Source organism: Canis aureus, chromosome 23 (assembly GCF_053574225.1).
Source record: "Canis aureus isolate CA01 chromosome 23, VMU_Caureus_v.1.0, whole genome shotgun sequence".
NCBI lineage: Eukaryota > Metazoa > Chordata > Mammalia > Carnivora > Canidae > Canis > Canis aureus.
In genome coordinates, this window is record NC_135633.1 from 24,785,232 (window position 1) to 24,808,819 (window position 23,588).

Below are 23,588 nucleotides of genomic sequence, written 5' to 3' on the forward strand. Positions count from 1 at the left end.
AGTGATTCCAGGAGGGAGTTGTCCACTCTGCATGTAAGAGAATAGGCAATCCATTCATTTGATCATCACTTATAAAGTCCCTACTAAGTGTGGGATGGAAAGGAAGGCCTGCCCTACAATCCTTTCTTAGGCCATTAAAGAAACCTCATTCCCCTTAGAAGCCCCAATCCCTTCATGGCTAATTTAGGTGACAATGAATACATTTTAAGAGTTGATCTCTGCTTACTACTTTAGCCACTCAGTATCTTTTCTTGGGCCTAAACAACTGTCTTTATTCACTTAACCTATACCCAAAGGCCTATCTCCTGGGTGCCTTCTCAGATTAAATAATGAAGTAAAGAGAATAATTTTCTGTCAAAATTTAGGGTGGTATTATGAATAAGCACTTACAACTCCATTTTTATTTATTCTTAGAGACAAGTTTTCCACAGCCTGGCCTATTAACAAATACACTAGATAGTACATATTCAAACAAAGGATGTATTTTCAAAAACTTCATCTGAGGAAGCAGATTGGTTTTTCTTCTACTGCTGTTATCAAATCAACATTTTCTGTATTTCTTCTCAGGAAATGCCTTTGGGGCCCCAAATAGGTTCTTTTGAATATATGCAATAGTGACAAATTTCTCTCCTGTTGAAGATGGGTTGGCTTAGAGGAAATATCCAAGAGTTCTTCAAGCTAAGTTTGATAAACAAGATGGGAACTCAGATTATCCACTTTTGTTAAATTGCCATCTTCCCCAGCCCCATTTCCATCTCTCTTGCTGCTTGAAGCTTGTACATATTCTTCTGACTCTGCCCTTGAGACGGTCCTGTGGACATGGACTCAATGGGAAGACACTGTGCTCTGAAATATCTTTTTCAGCCCTCCTACCACAAAAAAATATTCTGACAGCCCCAAGTACTTTGAAGTTCTTAGTGTAGACAGAAGGGTGAGGCTGACCTGCCTGACGGTAACCTCCTGGAGTTAGGGCAGCTGAGCTTCCAGAGCCCCAGGATTAATAATGTTAAGCAGGGGCCCAGAGTGTGCTGTGTAAGTTCCTCTAATCCCATAACTTCACATTGTACCTTCAGGCTCTCCAGTTTCCCCAGCTTCTCTCCTCAGCAATAACTCTGCATCTCCATGGGTCTATAAACTACGTTCACAATGGTTTGCATTATAAATTGAGTCTCCCACAGAACATTAAACTGTAATTCTCCTACTTTATCCCCAAAATTCACCCTCTAATATTGTCAGACATTCCTCCCATTCCAGTTATCCATGAAATCGCCAGGAAAAAATAAAACAAAAAACCTAGTACACCTTTTCACCCCATATCCTATTCCCAAAATCAATTTTATTTGACACTCCCCACTTCCAGTGAAACTACAAATTGTCATCATTTCTATAGATATTATAACAACAGCCTCCTATTTTTTTCAGTCTTTCTGTATTGATACATTATCCAAACCTCCATTACAATTCTCAGATACTTAAGAAAAGGCAAGTATGGACATTTAAAGGAATACATACATAGGGAAGAAATGCAACTATCAGTTTTTTATAAGAGGATGTCTCCTATCATAACTTCCTTTAATGATCTCCTAGCCCCTGACTCTGCAGGATCATAAGTAAGATCTTTATACTGGGTGCAGAAGCGGAGAGATTTTGTCCATCCTGCATCTGGAGTTTATTCAATCACCTCTCCCCTAACCATTATAAACACCATTCATAAGACATCTTCCTATTCAGAAAATTTACTATATTAGATCATTCTTAGAATCTTTTTCGTTGAAATATAAAATACACAAGAAAAGGCTACATATCATAAGATTTAATAATTGAATAATTCATAAAGATTGATGAATTTCCTCGAAGTGAACACACCTGTGTAGCAAGCACCCAGATCAAGAAATAGAACAATTGTCAGCGCCCCCCAAGAACCCTCTGGGACCCTTATGGTCACCCCATTCTCTCAATGATAACCACCTTTCTGACTTCTAATACCACAGAATATTTTGCCTGTTAGAACAGAATGTACACGGCATGATTCTATCTGCCTGCCTTCCTTCAATTTTGTCTATTTGTTGAAGGTATGAATAGATTATTTTTCTTACAAGCACTATCTTACTAAATTGGCTTTCTGTTCTATGCCAATCACTGTGCTAGGAAGTGGCCTATAGCAATGAACGCTCACATAAGGCAGACATATCCTAAAGGAATGTGCTTTTTTGTTCCAGTATGAGTGTATACAAATCCACCCATCAGTTTCTGATGATAATAAGAATAGTTGCTATTATTTATTGGCCATGTACCAGACACTGAGTAAGGATGTTCCCTACAATCATCATCATAAGATGAGTCTCAGGTTGACTAACTTGCTGCAAGACAAACAGGAATGTTGTAAAGGAATGATCCTGATCTCAGCTCAGCACTGATTCTCAAGGCCACCTGCTGGTAGATAGCTTATAAAACTCTTCCCAAACTGTAAGGTAAGACATGCATTATCTAAGGACCAGAGCCCAAATGGAAGGGCTTTTCTCTGTAAACAACTTGGTCTCTTCAGCAAAATAGCAGCTTAGAGCCTACCCAAAGCAATGTTTTCACTGGCTGTCTTTCCACATAGTGTTATTCTGTATGAACCTTCTGTACCTAACAGTGAAATGACAACCACATGCCCACAACCACACCTGAAGAAAGGTCAGCATCTGACATCTCAGGTGCTTAGAAGCTTGGACATATCCTTTCTCTGATTCCTAGAAATCCCTACATTAGTGTACTAGAGTTACATCCACTTTGCTCTACCCCATCTTTCCTTTTTTGGCAATGCTCCTTGCTTTCTTCTTTCTCCTTTCTTCATCTTTGGGGTTCTAAGTTTTTCCTTACAATATAATAGTAAAGCCCTATGACCCAGCAATTGCACTGCTGGGGATTTACCCCAAAGATACAGATGCAATGAAATGCCAGGACACTTGCACCCCGATGTTTATAGCAGCAATGTCCACAATAGCCAAACTGTGGAAGGAGCCTCAGTGTCCATCAAAAGGTGAATGGATAAAGAAGATGTGGTCTATGTATACAATGGAATATTACTCAGCCATTAGAAATGACAAATACCCACCATTTGATTCGACGTGGATGGAACTGGAGGGTATTATGCTGAGTGAAATAACTCAATCAGAGAAGGACAAACATTATATGGTCTCATTCATTTTGGGAATATAAAAAATAGTGAAAGGGAATAAAAGGGAAAGGAGAGAAAATGAGTGGGAAATATTAGAGAGGGTGACAGAACATAAAGACTCCTAACTCTGGGAAATGAACAAGGGGTAGTGGAAAGAGAGGTGGGCGGGGGGTTGGGGTGACTGGGTGACGGGCACTGAGGAGGGCACTTGATGGGATGAGCACTGGGTGTTATGCTATATGTTGGCAAATTGAATTCCAATAAAAAGAAATTTTAAAAAATAATAGTATAATATATACAATTATACTATAATATATAATATTATAATAACATAATATAATAGTAAAAGTCAGAAATAATACATTTGCTTTTTATAAATGCTCTATATACATATTGCTTTCTTAATCCTCCAACCCTATGGAATATTTTTCCATTTTCTGATTTAAAAAAAAACTGGGGCTCAGAGAGGCTAGGTGCTTTACCAAGGCCATGAAACTAGGTAGATCTCAGATTTAAATACAAGCTGGAGGGCGGGGGGTGTGGGTGAGTGGGTGACGGGCACTGAGGGGGACACTTGACGGGATGAGCACTGGGTGTTATTCTGTATGTTGGTAAATTGAACACCAATAAAAAATAAATTTATTTAAAAAAATAATAAAAATAAAAAATAAATAAATCCAAGCTGGTCCAAAGACAAAGGCTGTTTGCTTAATTGCTTTATACAAGAAAGAACGGTTCTGGCACTTTATGGTTATTAGATCTTTGGCCCTCGAGACAATTTAAAGGCCAATCTTTCTGTCCCCTTTTTCCAACCACACTTCCTCAAAAGCAGATACAGAAGTGGGAGACTGGAGTGAGATCATCTACTAGAAGTGGTCCTCAGATCAATCTAGCCAGGCATCAATCCATGCTCCAATCCTGCCTAGTTTTTCCATCCTTTCCACAAGGATGGTCCCTGCATCCAGAGATGAGGAGTCACAAAGTCACCTTCCACAGTCCACATGCACCCAAGACCCAAGAATGCTGCAGCATCTGATACAGAGAGTCTACTCCCTCATCCCCCACTCCCATGCTGCAGGGGTGACAAGGAGTTCTCCAAAAAGTTATATTCTTGTCATAGGCAAAGGACAATAATGCCTCACAAAGTGTGAACACATGGTAGGCATTTATTAAAATGTAGTAACAAGCAGATTTCATATTTTATCTCATAAAGTCTCCTAGTGGCATCATCCCCCTTCTGGAGATGGAGAAATTGAGCCTGAAAGGTAAGGAAACTTGTCAAGGACCACATGAAGAGTCAGCAGAAGAGAAGACCAGCTTCAAGTTCCATCCATTTGACTCCAAAGCTCATGCAGCTGTCCATTCCTCAGAATCCTCACCTCTGAAATCTTTGACAGTAATATTTATCCCTTTATATCATTATAAAATAAGAGTACATGCAAAACATTTAGGACACTGCCTGGCACCTAATAAACACTTAAAAATAATAATGGATAATATTTGAGTATTTACCGCTTTGTGGGGTGAGTATAATCATCGTTCCCACTTTGCATATGTGAAAAATGAGCCACCAAAGTGGTTGGAAAACTTACTTAAGATCATGAAGTAAGAAAGTGGATGAGCCTAGATTCAAATCTAAGCAATATGACTCCAGAACCCATATTCTTAAGCACAGCGTTATGCTACTACTTTGTGCTAGCTACGGTGATTATTTGTGCCACAAATGTTCATCCCCAAAGATGAAATAGGACTACAGAAGTATGAGATCTCCTCGTTTACCACCCCTGCATCCTCTCTGACCACTTATAATGTGCATCAATCCTTGAACTTCCCCATAGAAAAGTTCTAAGTTTATAAGGGGCCAATTTTTTTTTTATTTTAACTATCCTATCCCTGTTTTGCATAGTGCATGGGTTTAATTATAGGCTCATGGTTTAGGAAGAGGACTTTTCAAAGTATTAATCTCCTGAGAAAGCAAAGGAGAAACATGATAAAACTATATCTGGAAATAAAAAAACAGGGAGATAAAAAGAGGGAAACAATGCAGAAGAGAACCTTCTGAGGATGGGGGAGGGGCAGAATTAAAGTACACTTTTTGTTCCTTTACAATCTTACTCATTCAGGTTCCAGAAGGCCATGAATAGTACAAAGACTTTGGCTACAGGCCATTTGGGAACAGACTTCCCTGATTAGAGAAAGACAAACTATGAGCCACTGAAAAATAAATGATCAGCTTAGAGAAGGTTAGAGACCCTTTTCCCCCAATCCAAAAGATTTCTATGGCAACCAGGTATCAATCCCCAGCACTCAAGGGGATGTAAGGCCTTAAGCCTCTGGATTTGCCAGTTTTGCCCTGGGACTGAAGAAACCCCCTCCTGGGACCAAGAGGAAGGTAATGGAAAAATGGGCTTTAGTACTGCTGGACCCAAGTTTTCCCCAAGCCCATGATGCTGTTATGCTTCAGCCAAGATTAACTCTGTCCCTGCTCTGCTCAGAAATAAGCTTAGCATAAACCTGCCTGGACCACACACATTACATAGCAGTCACAGACTTTCTGCAGGGTCTCCAGCTCCCCAGAAATAACTCAGGCTCCTTCTGCCTCCAGTTGCTTTCTAGCTGTTTGAAGCTGCTATTCTGATCTATGAATGAATGGGAGATGTATGAGGAGATTTCCTACCCTCCATACATCATTCCTCCTCATACCACATATAAACAGAGATTCTGAGTTAACAGCTTTAATATAGGACTTAGATCCTGAAAGCTGCCAACAAAATTGCAGTGAAATCTGAGTGAAGGAAAAAATTGAAATTCCTCAAAAGGCTTTCATTTATATGTAGATTTAGGATCCATAGAGTAAAAAAAAATCCCTATTAAGTAAATCTGATTCTATCAGTATTAAAAAATATTTAAAGTGATTAAAAAAACAGATCCCCTTCAAATTTAACTACATGTATTGCCTCATTCTGAAAGTTGGCCATCAGAATCCTTGAATAGATTTGACTGATGAAGCCTGGTTATTTACAATGAGATGCCAAGGTCTGGAATGGTGTGGGAGGATCTCTAGTATTAATTTAAATTTTAATGGTATTAAATTTAAAATGATAGAACCATCCTGGTGTATAGGCCTGTTTGTATAAATCAGCACCCATGAATCTGTTAAAACCCAACCTTCTGTGATCTTCCCTCTAGAATCACTACATAAAGCTTAGAAATGTCTGCAAAAGTGATCTCTCCAACTTCCCTGAATGTCTTTACTAGAATAAATAATGTACATTCTATTAAAATCATATATCTCCTCACATTACCATTTCAGAGTTTGGGACAGGCTGGCATCTTACATGTATCTTATCTTGGAAGGGCAGTATGGAGTAGAAGTATATGCAATAGACCAGACTGCCTGGGTTTGACTCTTGTCTTTATACTACTGATTAGCCACATGACTATGGGCAAATGTCTTAACCTCTCTGTCCTAATGTTCTGACCTATAAAACATAATAAAAGTACTACTCTCATTGACTTTTTGGCGAGGTTAAATAAATTCATCAGGAAATCATAATCTTTTCAATGTTAATTTTGATCATCTGTTACATAGCTGACTGCCTTCCTGACTTAGAATGAGATGGAAATTGACCCCTCCATACTGGCTCAAACTAGTCAGAATATGCTGTTTCAAGGGAGGTTTGGTCACACACCTGAACCCCAGGCTGAGGCAGAGTCCATCCCCTGTGCCTGTCTTTGCCCCAAAATCAAAGCTGCACACTAGGATGCAGGAAATCAGTCCAATTCAGCCTGTCCTACCAAGAAGCCTGTGCAGGTGAACCTGGGGATTTACCTATAGTTCATTTTGCCCAGATTTTGGCCAGTTAATTGAACGTTGAGAAGGAGCAAGATTTCCTGTATCATGAGGTAACCATGTTGCTTAGCCCAGAACAGTAAGAAATGATCTAGCTCAAAAGATGGCATTGACTGATGTAAAAGGAACTCATTACAGATGCCCACCCAAGCCTATTATAAGAAAAGGAATCAGCAAAGGCCTTGAAGTAACACTCACCTCTCAGGATTTGGAAAGACCAGAGGGTTGTTGCCTGCCCTAAACGGAGACTGTTCAGTGCCACCCAAAGGCAGAAATGCTGATACAGGCTGACACCACAAGGTTCTGTACTCCACCTCCTCACTCTGGACCCCAGCTTTGACCCTCCAGTGCCAGGACTCACCATTGCTCCAGAGTGTGTGTCTCTTCTCATCTGTTTCTCTGTTTGTAAAAAGCATTTTTTTTTGGCTGTTTCAATAAAGACCAATATTTTTATAATCTTCATGGTAGAAATAGGGGAATAACTGGTCTTCTGGGATCCAAGTGCAAATCCAAGGTATTTTCATAGTTGAACTTTCTGAACCCCTTGAGTGCTGCCAGGCAGCTCTGGGACTTGGAAGGAAACATCAAGCAGTACATCCTGATGATTTTTCTTGGGGGGATCAGAAGAATACTAAGTTGCCCCATACAGAGCACCTGCCATTCCCAAAGAGCCATCCCCATGAATAGCCTGGTGACAGATGGAAGCAAGTGGGGATTAAGAGGATAGTTAGAGACCAGGACACACAACTGTCCTGCTGTAGCACCAGGGACCATGAGGAATGTCTATCTCTGGACAGAATAAGCATGAGTTCTTTCCAAATCCTGCCAAAGAGAAGCCAGATAGTGTAGCCAAAAAGATGTGCATGACTGCTTTATACGTGAGGAGCGTGCTAGAGAGGAAAAAAGTTCTCTAACTTTTTGCCTGTACCTAGGGAATGAAGGTGGTTGAAAATGAAGCTGTAATGATGAAGCGATGTCTTTCCTCATAATACCTTTAGTGGTCATATATCAAGCATGATGTAGCAGAAAAGCTGAGATCTATTTCAAGTATCAATTGTGTGATAATAAGCAAATTAACCCCTTGAGCCTTTTATGCTTCACTTATAAACAAGGAAAAATAGTTATTTTGTGAGATTGTTAGAATTAGGCTAGCCTATAAAGGCACTCAGAAAAGGACTTGGCATATCATATAAGCTCCATATGAGCTCCTTTCCCTTCCAGTAGGAAATCGAGAAGAGGTTTCAGTAATGTCTGGACTCCCTTACCTTGCCCATTTACAGATCACATCTCTCCTACAACTTTGGGTGGGGTGGGGGGGGCAGTTCAAATAAACTTTTTATTTGGGGATACATTTAGATTTACAGAAGATTTACAAAGATAGTGTAGTTTCTATATATCTTTCCCTTAGCTTCCTTAATGTTAACAACTCACATAAACATGGTACATTTGTCAGAACTAAGGAATTAATAATGGTACATTGCTATTAACTAAAGTCTAGATTTTATTTGGATTTTGACAGCTTTTCTATTAGTATCTATTTTTTGGTCCTGCATCCAGTGCAGGGACCCACACTGCAATTAGTCATCCTGTCTCCTTAGTTTCTTCTGGTCTGTGCAGTTTCTCAGTTTTTTTTTCTCTTGGTTTTCATGACCTTGATATTCTTGAAAAATGAGTTATTTTGGTAAAAGTCAGAGGATTTAATTCACTAACTTCAGCCATCACCTCTTCCTTTCTCTCCAGCATGGAGAAGACAATGTAGAGGTAACAGGTTATGCTGCAGGATGTCCTGATTCATCTTTATTCCATTCCAGGTTCCTGCATATTTGAAAACAGGACATTTCAAGGTTGTGTCTGAAGCCATTAGCGGTTCCTAAGGTTTTTCTGATGGGTTTTCCAATTCGGAGGTCAAAATCTGTCCTCCATGGGCTGCACCCCAATACAACGCTTTCCCATACATATCACCCAACTCCTTTTATTCATCCAATGAAATTTTAGAAAATTTTCAAGTTCTTGTGTTTCAGGCTCTAAAAGGCAAAGAGATAATTTTTAATGGATTAACTATGTTGACATATGGACGTCTTTCTGATGAAACTATTTCTTTAGCTTTTCTAGCTTTGCATTCCAGGATGTGTTCTTTGCCTTAAAACTAGAAAATGCCAGATTCTCTCTCAAATCCGGGATGGGAGGGAAGATGATAAATGGAAGTAGATGGATGAAACCTAAGACAAATTCCACCTCTTCGTGAGAGACTGCTACCTGTTCTATCCATTCTAAAATCTACATTATTCCCCAAATGAATGAGACCATATAATGTTTGTCCTTCTCCAGTTGATTTATTTCACTCAGCAGAATACCCTCCAGTTCCATCCACGTCAAAGCAAATGGTGGGTATTTGTCGTTTCTAATGGCTCAGTAATATTCCATTGTATACATAGACCACATCTTTATCCATTCATCTTTCGATGGACACCGAGGCTCCTTCCACAGTTTGGCTATTGTGGACATTGCTGCTAGAAACATCGGGGTGCAGGTGTCCTGCTGTTTCACTGCATCTGTATCTTTGGGGTTAATCCCCAGCAGTGCAATTGCTGGGTCATAGGGCAGGTCTATTTTTAACTCTTCGAGGAACCTCCATACAGTTTTCCAGAGTGGCTGCACCAGTTCACATTCCCACCAACAGTGCAGGAGGGTTCCCCTTTCTCCGCATCCTCTCCAACATTTGTGGTTTCCTGCCTTGTTAATTTTCCCCATTCTCACTGGTGTGAGGTGGTATCTCATTGTGGTTTTGATTTGTATTTCCTGGTCTCATTCATTTGGGGAATATAAAAAACAGTGAAAGGGAATAAGGGGGAAAGGAGAAAAAATGAGTGGGAAATATCAGAAAGGAAGACAGAATATGAAAGACTCCTAACTCTGGGAAACGAACTAGGGGTGGTGGAAGGGGAGGTGGGCGGGGGTGGGGGTGACTGGGTGACGGGCACTGAGGGGGGCACTTGATGGGATGAGCACTGGGTGTTATTCTATATGTTGGCAAATTGAACACCAATAAAAAATAAATTTATAAAAATAAAATAAAATCTACATTACCCAATTGTCTTTAAAATAATTCACAATATTGTGGTTCCTCTATTCACTGTGCTTTACCTAGAGAGTAATCAGACACCAATCGTATTCTGTAGCAATTTATGCCTCTGAAAGAAAGTAAAGCACATGTAAAAACTAAAATGGACTCTAACAAACAAGAGAGGACTAGAAAAGTCTTTATGTAAAGAAGATGGCATTTGAGTTGAGACTAAGAAGAGTTGGCCTTATTTATGTAGAAATAAAGGCTTGCCAGAACTATGGTTAAGATCACTTTATATGGTAACAAACAGGGCTTAAACCCCTTATGACTAAACTAGATACCCTGTGCCAGGTACCTAGACTCTAAATGCATCAATTGTAATTAGTAATAATCCAGGTAAACAAGATGACCCAGCCTGTGGATATTGATCAGTCTCTGCCCCAGTGACCTGTTGCCATTCAGTGGGCTCCCGTACAAAAGTCCATATCAGGAGAAGTACCCTTACTCAGGTAGAGCCTCTACCCCTGCTGCTCTGGACAGATACATAAAAGGCCAACTCTGAGCCTGATTTTTCACTATTTCTAGGAGAATCTAGACAGTCTTCTAGTGGCACATTAGTTGTCTTGAACCAACAGCAGTTTGTCCTCACAAAACATCTGGTAATATTCCAAAGACAGATTCACTTTCCTACACTGCTTCTGCCAGCACCACCATTTCTAGACTTACAACATCAGGACATCCCAACAACATCACCTGCAACCGAGGAACTGATTTTGCAATCAAAGAATTCTGATAATGCGATTGTCCTATGGAATGCATAGATCTCATACTGTATACCATCAGCCAGAAAAAGCCCAATAAGACTATGAAATGCCCTGCTGAAGACACAGGTATGATACCAGTTTGGAAACCCCATCCTATGAGATAGGAAGGTTATCCCACAAATTCTGGTAAGAGATTAAAATGAACTAATATATGGTGGCTTTTTTTTTTTTCATATCCACTATATATACACACACTTCAGAGAATCTAGGGCAGGGAGGTAGAAGTGGCCCCTATCACCATCAGACTAGGAACTCCTTTACAGAACACTTTCTTTCCAACCCTTAACATATGGCTCAGCCCTAAGGTCTGGGAGAAGACCTTCTACCAGAGTAGGTAGCAAACCTGGTTCTAATAAATTGGAATTTACAACTATCCCCCGGCTCCGTGGGGCTTCTGCAGCCACTGATGAAATAGGCAGAGGATGGGGTTTCTATACTGACTGGAGTGACCTATTCCTATTACCAAGGAGAATTTAAGTGGCTGGTACATAATGGGGCAATAACAACTATGCCTAAAACCCAAAATATACATTGGAGATATTCCTAGTAATGACTGCCTGATGACAATGGCTAGTGAATTAAAGACAGGGACATTGATACTGATCCTTCAAGAATGATTTGGATGACTCATCAGGAAAAGAACACTGAAGTACTAACCTACTGGCAGTGAATGAAGGGAATTTGGAATGAGTGGTACCTTTGGTTTCATGGCCAATACCAAGGTGGGAACTGTTGAGCATGGATGTGTTATATTAATCGATTTTGTATGTATATTATTAAACACGTACCAAAGCAACCCTGTGGTGTGTGTATTAATATCTTTAATAGATAAGTAAACTGAAGCTCAGAGAGATGGCATGTGACTGGTAAATAGCAGGGTTAGCCCTGAATCCATGTCTGCCCTATCATGAGGTCTATGTTCTTTTCTACCACACCCACCAGCTGGCTTACTCAGTGCCTATAGGAATGAGCGAGGGCAGTGATGTGAAGCAGACTCATTTTCTGAGTGTCTGCAAATTCATATATAGGTCTCTTCTTCCTTTGATTTTTTTTTTGTACTGTTTCCACTTTGCTTTCTGGGACTATGTTCCTGGAATCAAATCAGTACAGTGATACAATTTGAATATTAGAGGTCACTTGATAACCACCCACTTACAAATTCTCTTAAAAACAGAACTGGAAATTTGAAAGAAAGATGAAGTATCTTTAGGTTTCCTAAATCTATAGAAAACATTAAGCAAAGTTCAACTGATGTTTTTATCTTAAGGTATACAGGGACAAAAATAAATATGTCTGAGTCGGAAGGAATTGAGAATTCTAGTCTCCTCACCCTTCCTTGTTTCTCCTTCCTCCTCACAGTCTCTGCTTGAGTTGACAGGGCAGCCTGTTATCTCTGGGCTGTCACTAAAATGACAGTCTTCCCTGGACCTTTAACTCTCATGCACCTCTTACTATGTCTCAAGTCATTTTACTCCATTCAGACTCAATGCCCTCTCCTGGAATGTGAGTTTAACATCTCCTAAATCACTAAATCGTTATGTGGCTTAAATATGTAACCTGACACAGTAACAGTATTCACAAGAGTCAAAAGATGGAAGTCACCCAAGTGTCCATTCACAGATGAGTGGATAAACAAAATGCATATACAAACACTGGAACATTATCCAGCCTTTAAAAGGAAGGAAACCCTGTCACATGCTTGTACAACATGGATGAACCTTGAGGACCTTTTAAGTGAAATAAGTCACAAAACAACAAATACTATATGATTCCACTTACGTTGGGGGCACCTAAAGAAGTCAAATTCGTAGAGACAGAAAATTGAATGATAGCTGCTGGGTGCTGAGGGAACATACTGTTTAACAGGCAACAGAATTTCAGTTTGGCAAGATGAAACAAGTCGTATGAGTGGTGCGGATGGGGATACAATGATGTGAATGCATTTAATGCCACTGAACTATATACTTAAAAATTGTTACAATGGTAAATTTTGTTACATATGTTTTACCATAATTTAAAAAAAAAAAAAAACCTCAGAAAATCCCTAGCTCAGTGACAAGTACACCGTTGGTGCCTAATAAATGTCAATTCTCTTCTTACCATTCACTGGTATGACACCTGCCTTGGGATCGTGCTGTACATAAATCCCTCACCAGCTGATGTTAAAAGACTATCAAGCCTTTCCTGAAAAGGACTTGTTTCTGGAAGCAGAAGGTGACACGTAAGGGAGAGCCCCAGGCACGTTGTCCCCATCCCACCCTCCCTAACTCCCTGAGAGCAGCTCCCACTCGTGGGCGTCGCCCAGCACGTAGGTGTGGAGCGAGACGACCAGTGTCCGAGGAGGCAGCGTGACCCCTCCACCGTGGATGCGGTATTTTCTTGTTTGACCCCGAGGACCTGGGAGGGGACGCGAAGCAAGGACTTGACCCTGCGGAGCTCGGACTTCCCGCCGCCTGGGGCTCCCGAGCTGCCCCGCCTGCTCCCCCGCCCCTCGCGCCTCCCTCTCCTCCCACTCCCCGCCCCTCGGCCCACCCCCTTCGGACACGCCTCGACGGGAAATCGAAAGTGAAATAGGGAGCCTGCCGCCGGCTGCCGAAAGCCCTGAAAAGGTGAGAGACTCGCCCCGACCCGAGTGCCCCCGCCCTGGCTGGGGGACCTCTCTCCCCTGCCCCATCTAGTCCTCGCCCCTGGGGCCTGCAGACCCGGTTCCCCCAGGGCTAGCCCAGCCCCAGCCCCAGCCCCAACCCCAGCAGTTCCTCCCGGGCTGGCAGCCTGCCTGGGACGGGGCCCCAAATGTGAACGTGACACCCAAGCCCCCGGGGGCGCTGCCCTAAGCGGGGGGCACCGGGGCAGAAACCTAGCCCAGCCCGGAGTGTAGTCCGGGCACTCCCCTCGACACTTCTCCTCTGGGGGTGAGAGGGGGCAGGACAGTTTCAGACGCTAGAAACCTGTGGGTCTGTGCCCCAGAGGCAATGAAGCCAGCTACCAGGTTCCCAGAAGGGAGAGGAGAGCCCAGGGAGTGCTCAAGCACTGTTCATGTGTGCATATAAACATATACAGGTACCCATATGCACACATATACCTGCAGGTATATATACATACAGACAGATATGTAGAAATATATTCTTATGTGTATAATCACAGATATAGAAGTAACTCCTGTGATTATTGTGCAGATAATGAAGATATTTCCAAAGCAGGTAGCACCTTCTCTGGCTTATGGAGTGTACAGAGTACATGGTCCCTGTCATACAGATGAGCTGCTCAGCAGCGGACTGGTGACCTGAGAGGGCAGAGAGTGGACAGGAAAAGCCTGGGACAGAGGATGAAGCAGAGAGGGCCATGATGAAAATAGAGTTATAAACAGCTTTATCTCTGAAGTTCTCAACAACATTCAGTTTCTTTGGGGGACTCAGTTTCCCCTTCTGTCTGACTAGGTAAGTGGATGAGACTAGAGAGGAGAAGCTCTTATTATTCAAGTTAATGTTCTGGTGTTGTTTTCACCCCTTCCACTTCACTGTTCCTTGTGTTTTCCTTTGGATTGTTTTTCTTCTCACACAACCCTTCTCTTCTGCTCATTTCCCTCTCTCCTCTCCCCACCAGGGTACCCCAGGATCTCCACAGTGCTGCTTACTAAGAACATCACCCCTATGGCTGCAGCAATGCCCTTGGCAATGATGTGGGAGGAGGTCACATGCCCTATCTGCCTGGATCCTGTAGTGGAGCCTATGAGCATTGACTGTGGCCACAGCTTCTGCCACAAATGCATCTCTGAGGTGGGGAAAGATGGTGGCGGCGTCTGTCCTGTGTGTCAGCACACCTTCTTGCTCCGAAACCTCCGGCCCAATTGGCCACTGGCTAACGTGGTGGACAACCTTAAACAAATTGGCCAGAATGCCAATGAAGTCACACAGAGGGAATGGTGTCAGGTACATGGAGAGAGACTGCACCTGTTCTGTGAGGAAGATGGGAAGATCCTCTGCTGGGTATGTTCCCAGTCCCAGAACCACCGTAACCACAAAACGGTCCCTGTCGAGGAGGCTGCTCAGGAATACCAGGTAAGGACTTAGCACAGAGGCCTGACCAAGTAGAAGGGAGCTGGGTCCGTGCTTGGGGTTTTGTTCTCCAGAGTGAGGGAGGCAAAGTCACCTGTGGAGTTTCAGGGTTGGGAAAAGGAAGGGGTTTCCCACCTTCCAGGTCTAATTGAAGCAGAGAACTGCAAGCTCAGGACAGCTTTCTCATTCCCCAGGACCAGGGAGTACGCTTGGGAAAACGCTGCAAGGATCACACTTCCTTGTGGCCTTCTGGTTAATTAGGAATGAGGAATGCTCCAACTCCACACCACCACCTCCAACAGCGTGGCTGTGTTTTGAAAGAAACCTCAGGCTCTTGCCAAAGTCTTCCCATCCCCAGAATCTCTATCCCAATCAGACTGTAGTCTTCCCTCTTTCTCTGCACTCAAGTTTTTCAAAGAACCAGCATGTCTTCATGGCGCCTCACCCTACTTCTTGGACTGGTCGGGCGCTAACCTACCTTTCTCTGCAGGAGAAGCTTAAGGTGGCATTAAGGAAACTGAGAAAAGAACAAAAGTTGGCTGAGGAGTTGGAAGTGAATACTGCAATGAAGAGAGCAGCCTGGAAGGCAAGTGTTGTGCTCCAAAGGGAATCTCAGGTCAGAAGCCAGGGCAGAGTCCAGGGCCCCAGACTCAAACCCTAAGCAGAGCTATGCCCATCTGAGGAGTGATAATATATCTCACTCACCATGAACCAGCTGTCCTCTAGGTCTCTTGATAGAGGTGAATAAAAAGGAGAGAGCTCAGATCAGATAGCAAAATCAAGAGTCTTAGGAGAAGGTGCCATACCCTTCGGAGAGGTACAAGCCATACCCTAAAGCTCCTGCTCCTTAAGCCTAGTCTTAAAACATGACGGCACCTTTGCCTCCATGTCTGGTCAGTGGTCTCTCAGGAGAGATGCCCAATGGCTAGGCCTGTCAGGAGGTACAGACTTAAGGGAACAATTCAGGTCAGACATAGGCAACTATCTGGTCATGCTGGTTTTTCTGACTGTGTTCAGATCACTGGTCCAAAGTAGGATGGAGAATAAAGCTTGTTCTGTATCTATAAGGGCATGGAGGGAACTCATGGCCAATAGAGCCCAGAAAGGAAGATTTGGGATCAGAGAAGGGTGAGTCAGGCTGTGGTGGCAAAAGGACTCATCCTGTGCCATCGGTGACCTTCCAGTCACTAACAGAAGAGCAGCCAAGATTATCCCCAAAACTCCTTTTCCTCAGGCCTGGGGAACAGTGTTATGAGCCTGTGTTTGGATGGTTGTTGGGGTGGGGACAGGTGTTACTCTCTCAGGAACTCACTAAGATATGAAGACAGATTTGGGCACATCGAGGTGCAGACTGGGTTTTGAAAGAGGCTGTAGAAAGTCGATAACATAGGTCAATGCAGCTGTGGTTGTAGGACAGCCCCAGTGTGCCCCACCATAATCCCATTTCACTCTTAGCCCAGAAGCCTCACCCACTTCCTGCCCTAGCAAAATAGTGTATGTTTGCTCTCAGACCCAGAGTGGTGAGTCTATGGGGAATAGAAATGGAAATGACCACCTCTGTTCCCCAGGCTTAGGGGATTTTGACAAAATCATCCTCTCTTTCCATGGACACCAAAGAGTCAGGTTGAGAGACACAAACGGAGGATTCACGCAGAATTTGTACAGCAGATAAACTTCCTGGCTGCGGAGGAACAGAGGCAAATGCAGAGGCTAGACATGGAGGAGAGGGAGCAGCTGAGAATCCTAGGGGAGACAGAGGCCATGCTGGCCCAGAAGACCCAAGCCCTGCAGGAGCTGGTTGTGGAGCTGGAGAGGAGGAGCAAGGGCTCACCCCTAGAGCTGCTGCAGGTGAGCCACCCTCTTCTCTGAGGCTCCTGGAGGAACTGAAAAATGGCTAGAGCTCCCTGATGCTGCCAACAGCAAGTAGAAACCCTGTCCCTGGAATTCAGACCCATGAGTAGTTTACATTCAAGCCACAGAATGGTGCAGATTTAGGAGGAAATATTCCTTGCAGCAATTGAAAAGAACGGCATCCCCAGCAAGAACCTGCTCTAACACATACTAGGCCCACAACCTTGAGAAAGTTCCTAACCTTTCGGAGTCAAATTTCTTATATGTTAAATGGATATTAGTACATCTCTCAAAGGATTTTTGTGAGGATTAAATGAGAGAAACCACAAAACCTTCTACGTGAGCCTTTGGCCATGGGAACGTTCTCATACATGTAACTGAAAATACAGCACTAGAAATTAAAAGACAGTAGCCCAGCCCCAGCCCTGCCACCAATCCTTTCCATAATTTTAGGTCAAGTTTGTTCCTTTTCCTAGACCTACTTTCTCCATTTGTGAAACAAGGGGGAGGGAGTGGACTGAATAACAAGGATTCCCCAGACATTAGTCACTGATATATCATCTTCACACTTTCTGCCACTTCTGTGCACTACCCAAATCCTGTTAGCATGTTTTTGTTTTTTTTTTTTTTAAGATTTTATTTATTTATTCATGAGACACAGAGAGAGGTAGAGAGATAGGCAGAGGGAGAAGCAGGCTCCCCGCAGGGAGCCCCATGCGGGACTCCATCCCAGGACCCCAGATCACAACCTGAGCCAAAGGCAGACACTTAACCACTGAATCACCCAGGTGCCCCAGAATGTTGTTTTCTTGACATTGCCTTACACCTTCATTGGAAGAAATTTAGCTTAAAAGGAAATTTGTCCTAAGCAACAGTAGCCAAGAAATCATGTGTTGATATGTTGCTGATTTTTTTTCTATTTTCATGACAACGGCTCTTTCTTAAATAGCACATATGACATGCCTCGGTCTATTCGATCTGTCACAACAATGCAGTGAGATGGGTGCTGTTATCCTCATCTCATAGATGAGAAAACAGAGGGGCAGAGAGGTTGAGAAACTTAGAGACTAAAGCTGAATAACTTGACCAGGTTCACCCAAATAGTAAGAGACAGAGCTAAAATTAAAATAAGCACATAATTATTTTTTAAAAACTCATCGATGTGTGTTCTACTTAAAATTATCTTGCATCCCCTAATATGTTTGCCTTGTTGTGGCAAACTGTTGACCAGAGGGTCTCAAAAGTCCCTTCTGCTTTAACCTTGTACAGTTTTTCTCTTTCAAACCTTTTTGGTGTCTGTGTCGGATGTGGTCATGAAGCCATTGTTTTGTTTTTGTTTTTGCCCTTCTCATTCTCTAAATCTTGCTTCTGCCCAACACTGAGCCATGCTTTCTAACACACTTTTGACTGGGCCTAGGACTCTGCCAGTTCCCAGGTAAGGTCTCCCAAGCCCTACAACAGCATATGCTCAAATGATTTAATTTCACATACATGAGAAAGCAGCATTAACTCCAGCATAAAACAGCCCTTCCTTCCCAAACAACACAAGCCTGTAAATGAGATAGAGCAGTTCCTGTCCATCTTGACTTGGCCATTCTTGCCCTGTGACTATCTCTGGACCTCAGCCAGGCTGGGCTGCTTGTTCCTTTCCACTCTCTTCCCCCTCCTCTACCCATAAAGTCTGAGCTTTCTAATATGTCTTCTGAATCAGAGTCCTTAAACTAGTCATCCTTTCCCTGGCTGTAGGTCACACCCATGCTGGTTACTCTTGTTATTCCACAAACATCCACATTCCTTCTCCTCCAAGCTGGGAGAAATAGTTCAGGTAATGGCCTAGAGGAATAGAGTAGAACAATGTCCCATGGGCCTCAGGGGGAGCATCACCTCACCCACAGAACTGAGATCTCAACGGTAAACCAGTGATCCAGAATTTACACTCTGTTTTTTTCTCTCCTCAGGAGGTGAAAAGTGTCCTGGGAAGGTAAGGAGAGGTTTTCTTTGTAAGAAGAGGGGGAAGCAGGAAGCATATATACCTGTGGAAAAGGTTGTTGCATTAGAAAGACATGCACTGATATTTTCCCCATTCTCCCTATTCTCAAAGACCCAATAGCCCATAAAATATTTTCTGGTCTGAGGCTAATTAGTGAAAACATCAGTTGGTGAGTTATCCAAAGTAATTGGACCATAACAGCTTTATGAAGTGAAGCCCCAACAAAAGGGGAAATTCTGTTCAATCTTGAGTCTGCAGCCTGCTAGGACTCTTTCTTTAAAAAGAATCTAGCTGGTTACAAATCTCCCAGGAAGAGCCATGTGAGACCAGCTGCATGGACAAGACTCCTTGGGGTTCCTTACAGAAGTAATTCCATCTGTATCAGGTGCCTAACCTGTAAAATGAAACAGAATGTGCTTGCTTGCGTCAGGGGGCTTCAGGGGGCCCATGTAACCAGGAGGGCCTGGATAGGAACTATGTCCTATATCTTCTTGCCTCCCACCCCCAAGGATCCTAACACAGGTGCTTATAAATTTGCATTAAATTGTTACCTACAAAGGAGGTTATAGTGTCAGGGCTCAGGAGGGTGGGGCAGGAGATGGAGACAAGGTCTGTAACTGTTTGCCCCAGGACTGAGGCTTGGAACCTGAAGGAGCTGGACATTACCTCCCCGGGTCTGAGGAGTGTGTGCCTCGTGCCAGGGCTAAAGACGATGCTGAGGACGTATGGAGGTGAGACTAGCCCCAGGAGTGTGGGACTGGGGAATGAAGTGGGTGATGAGGGTGGAGAGTGAGTCCCTGGCAGGTCAGGGTAGGTGAGGCAGGGACAGAGAGGTGGTTCCCTCAAAGGTCAGGCCTGAAGGTTATTTTCTCCCACAGTGCAGCTCATGGTCACCCTCATCCTTACCCCCACCACAGGCCCAGGGCTCCTGCTTCCCCTTCCTCTCCCAGCCTGACCGTGGGCTTCTCTCTGCAGTACACATCACCCTGGATCCACACACAGCCAATCCATGGCTCATCCTTTCAGAGGATCGGAGACAAGTGAGGCTTGGAGACAGCCAGCAGGAAGTGCCTGAAAATGAAAGCAGATTTGACATGTATCCCATGGTCCTGGGAGCCCAGTGCTTTGACTCTGGAAAGGCTTACTGGGAGGTGGATGTGAGAGGAAAAGAGGCCTGGGACCTGGGTGTTTGTACAGATTCTGCACAGAGGAAGGGGCACTTTTTGCTCAGCCCTGGGAACGGCTTCTGGACAATTTGGCTGTGGAACAAACAAAAATATGAGGCTGGCACCTGTCCCCAGACTCCCCTCCACCTTCAGGTGCCTCCATGCCAAGTTGGGATCTTCTTGGACTGTGAGGCCCACACAGTCTCCTTCTACAACATCACTGACCATGGCTCCCTCATCTATACCTTCTCTGAATGTGCCTTTGCTGGACCTCTGCGGCCTTTCTTTGGTACTGGTTTTAATGATGCAGGAAGAAACGCAGCACCTCTTGTGCTCTGTCCGCTGGAGGTGGGATCGTAGGGATCCATGGAGCAGTGGTAGCACTCTCTGAACACTGACTGTTGGTGTCTTTCTCAGCCATTGACTCTGCCCCATTTCCCCAGGAACTCTGAACCACTTTGTTTCTGTAGAGGTGTCGGGATACCAGCAAGCAGATTATGGCAGGGAATTCACTGGAAATCTACATAAAATGATTTTCAACATCAGTATTGAATGATTACTGCCCTAGATTACTGCCCTACATTACTTTGACTCCCTCCATGAAACAAACTACTTATGTTGGGCCCAAATCACCTGGATCAACCAAAACATGTCTCTGCCATCTTTATGTGACCCAAGTCTTGTTTTCTCCTCTCCATCTCTAGGCCTTTGGTAAGATCTCTTATACACCTTGCATGGCTTGCAAAGGGGATTCCTAAATGTATTGGGTCTTGATCTATCACATTCAATCCTTGTTCTTGTATACATTTAGGATTACTGTTCCAACATAAACATATCAGAGCATAAGTAGCTCCATACCTATTAAAAAAAAAAAAGAAAGCAGCCATCCTTTAAAAATAAAGCCTGAATGATGCATGCCTTAGATTTCCACATTACATTTCCAGCCCCTGTGCTCCCCCATCCCTACCATGCTCTCCCAACCACGTCCTGTAGATAATGGAGTTGGCCAAAAGGTGTATCAATCTAAATGGAAGGCAGGATGGATTTTTTTATGTCAGTTTGGCTAGGCCATAAGCCCCCAGTTTTTCAATGTTTCTGTGAAGGTATTTTGTAGATGTCATTAAAGTCCATAATTGTTTGATTTTAAGGGAGACTCTCCTGGATAAGGTGGGTAGGCCTAATCCAATCAAGTGAAAGACCTTAAGAGCAGAACTAAAAGTTCACTGAAGATGACCCTCCTACCAATAGCAGCTTCAGCTCCTGCCACAGTTACAGCCTGCCCTTCCTGTTGCCTGGCCCTGTGGATTTAGGACCTGCCTTGCCAAACGCCACAAGTGCATAAGTGAATTCCTTACAATAAATCTCTTCATATTTATCTCCTACCAGTTCTGCTTCTTTGGCGAGCTGATTGGTGTGAATGTCAGAACTGCAGTAACAGTATCACCTGTTGATAGCAAACACTCTTGTGTTTAAGCTTTTACAGTTGGAAGAAGTGCTATACACAGCCCTGAGAGTACAGCTATCCTTCCAGCAACCAGAGTGTCTAAAATAGAATCTCAGGTGAAGAAGCTGGGAAGATGGCAGAGGAGGAAGACCCTAAGCTCACCTCATCCCATGGATACAACTAGATAACACCCACATCAGTGTAAATAACCCAGAAAATGACCCGAAGACTGGCAGAACAAACCACAAGTAAAGATAGAAAAGAGGCCACATTGACAAGGGTAGGGAAGGGTGGAAATATGTCCAGGAGCTAGATGGACCATGGACCACCTGCAGGAGTAAGGGATCTGCGGGAGCAGAGAAGGGCAAGAAGCAAACTATCACACCAGGGAACCTGCACAGGGAAGATCAATCCGCATAACCTTTGACTTCAATAACTAGAAGGGCTGAATTTTGTCAGTTCTTACAACCAGTGGGACTTAAAGCCTAGAATTTTAAAATTCAGGTGACCTGGCCTTGGGAGAGCCCTGAGGTGACAGGAAGCTGAGTGCCAGACCTTACAGAGCCCCACAAACAGCCCTTGGAGATATAGCATAGAAAAAGCCACTTGAAAAACACCTAGGTGAGAGTCTCAGAGCAGGCCACCTCCAGAAGACGACTTTTTAAAGTGCATACCCTGCCCATCACTTTGCAGATCTGCTTTGGCTGGCCTGGTCCCTGCCACTGCAGTGGTGGCAGGTCTCATTTCACAAGCAGACCAGCTTGCACCCTTTTAACACCATATACTCCACGTGGGCTGGCCTGGTCCCAGAAGTGGTGGTAGGTCCCATCTTGCTTGCACACTTTGCAAGCATAGTACACTCCACCTCCTCCAATACACTCTTGGCCAGAGCCTGTTCAAACCAGGGCCATGAGCCTGGCAGTGTACAAATAGCCCCAACAAAAGCCAGCACCATTTCAAAGTGACCCTGCCTTCAGGTGAGGGTAAGATAACCACACATATCAGTCAGATGATCAGTCCCAGCAGCAGGCTATAGGCAGACAGTCAGTCTAATTGCTGGCCCCACCATCTCAGGGCATACCACCAAGAAAGCACAATTTGTAGTTTGGTGCTACTAAATCTCGATTAAATGCATGACCTAACTAAATCGAGGCCCAAGGAGACCCTAGACTGGTTCACTAACACCATAGGGGCCAAACTTTGTCCACAACAGGCAAACAGAGCCATTGCAGGGAACTGGACTGAAAGAAAAAGTGGCCAAGACACAGCAGCAGAGCACACATTTACACAGGAAACACCTCTGAAGTGTCCCAGATTCTAGTAAATGGGACAATGCACTGCAGGGTACTACAGGACCTCTTCTTCATAAGGCCATTACTTTCAGGAGCAGGAGACCTATTTGATGTGCCTAACAGAGAAAGAAGAAAAGGATGATAAAAGGACAAAAAAAAACAAACCATGAAACAAGTAACAAAATGGCAATAAATATGTACCTATCAATAATTAGAATGTAAATAACTAAGTGCTCCAATAAAATGACATAGGGTGACAGAATGGATGAAAAAATAAGACCCACCTATGTGTTGCCTACAAAGGACTCATTTCAGACCTAAGAACACATGCAAATTGAAAATGAGGAGAGGAGATGGAGAAACATCATGCAAATGGATATGAAAAGAAAGCCAGGGTAGCAATACTTACACAAAATAGACTTTAAAACAAAGACTAACAAAAGACAAAGGCATGATATGATAAATGGGATGCTTCAACAAGAAGACAGAACAATTGTAAATATATAGTCACCCAACGTGGGAGTACCCATAAACAGTCCATAAACAGTTAATAACAAACATAAAGAGCTAATCAATCATAATACAATAATAGTTGGGGACTTTAACACTCCACTTACATCAAGGGACATATCACCAAACAAAACAAGGAGACAGTGGCTTTTTTTTAATAATAAATTTATTTTTTTATTGGTGTTCAATTTGCCAATTTGTTCAACTGGAATAACACCCAGTGCTCATCCCATCAAGTGCCCCCGTCAGTGCCCGCCACCCACTCACCCCCACCCCCCGCCCTTCTCCCCTTCCACCACCCCTAGTTCGTTTCCCAGAGTTAGGGGTCTTCCATGTTCCGTCTCCCTTTCTGATATTTCTTACCCATTTCTTCTCC

General features: G+C 43.5%; 1 protein-coding gene across 1 annotated transcript; it reads left to right on the plus strand.

The window, feature by feature from the left end:
- Positions 1-13,375: 13,375 nt before the first annotated feature.
- Positions 13,376-21,346, plus strand: TRIM21 (tripartite motif containing 21). Its single transcript, XM_077866781.1, has 7 exons — positions 13,376-13,513; positions 14,508-14,962; positions 15,450-15,575; positions 16,577-16,807; positions 18,769-18,791; positions 19,431-19,531; positions 19,776-21,346. The coding sequence occupies exons 2-7, from the start codon at positions 14,555-14,557 to the stop codon at positions 20,324-20,326; spliced, it is 1,440 nt and encodes a 479-aa protein (XP_077722907.1). The 5' UTR covers positions 13,376-13,513; positions 14,508-14,554; the 3' UTR covers positions 20,327-21,346.
- The last annotated feature ends 2,242 nt before the right edge of the window (positions 21,347-23,588 follow it).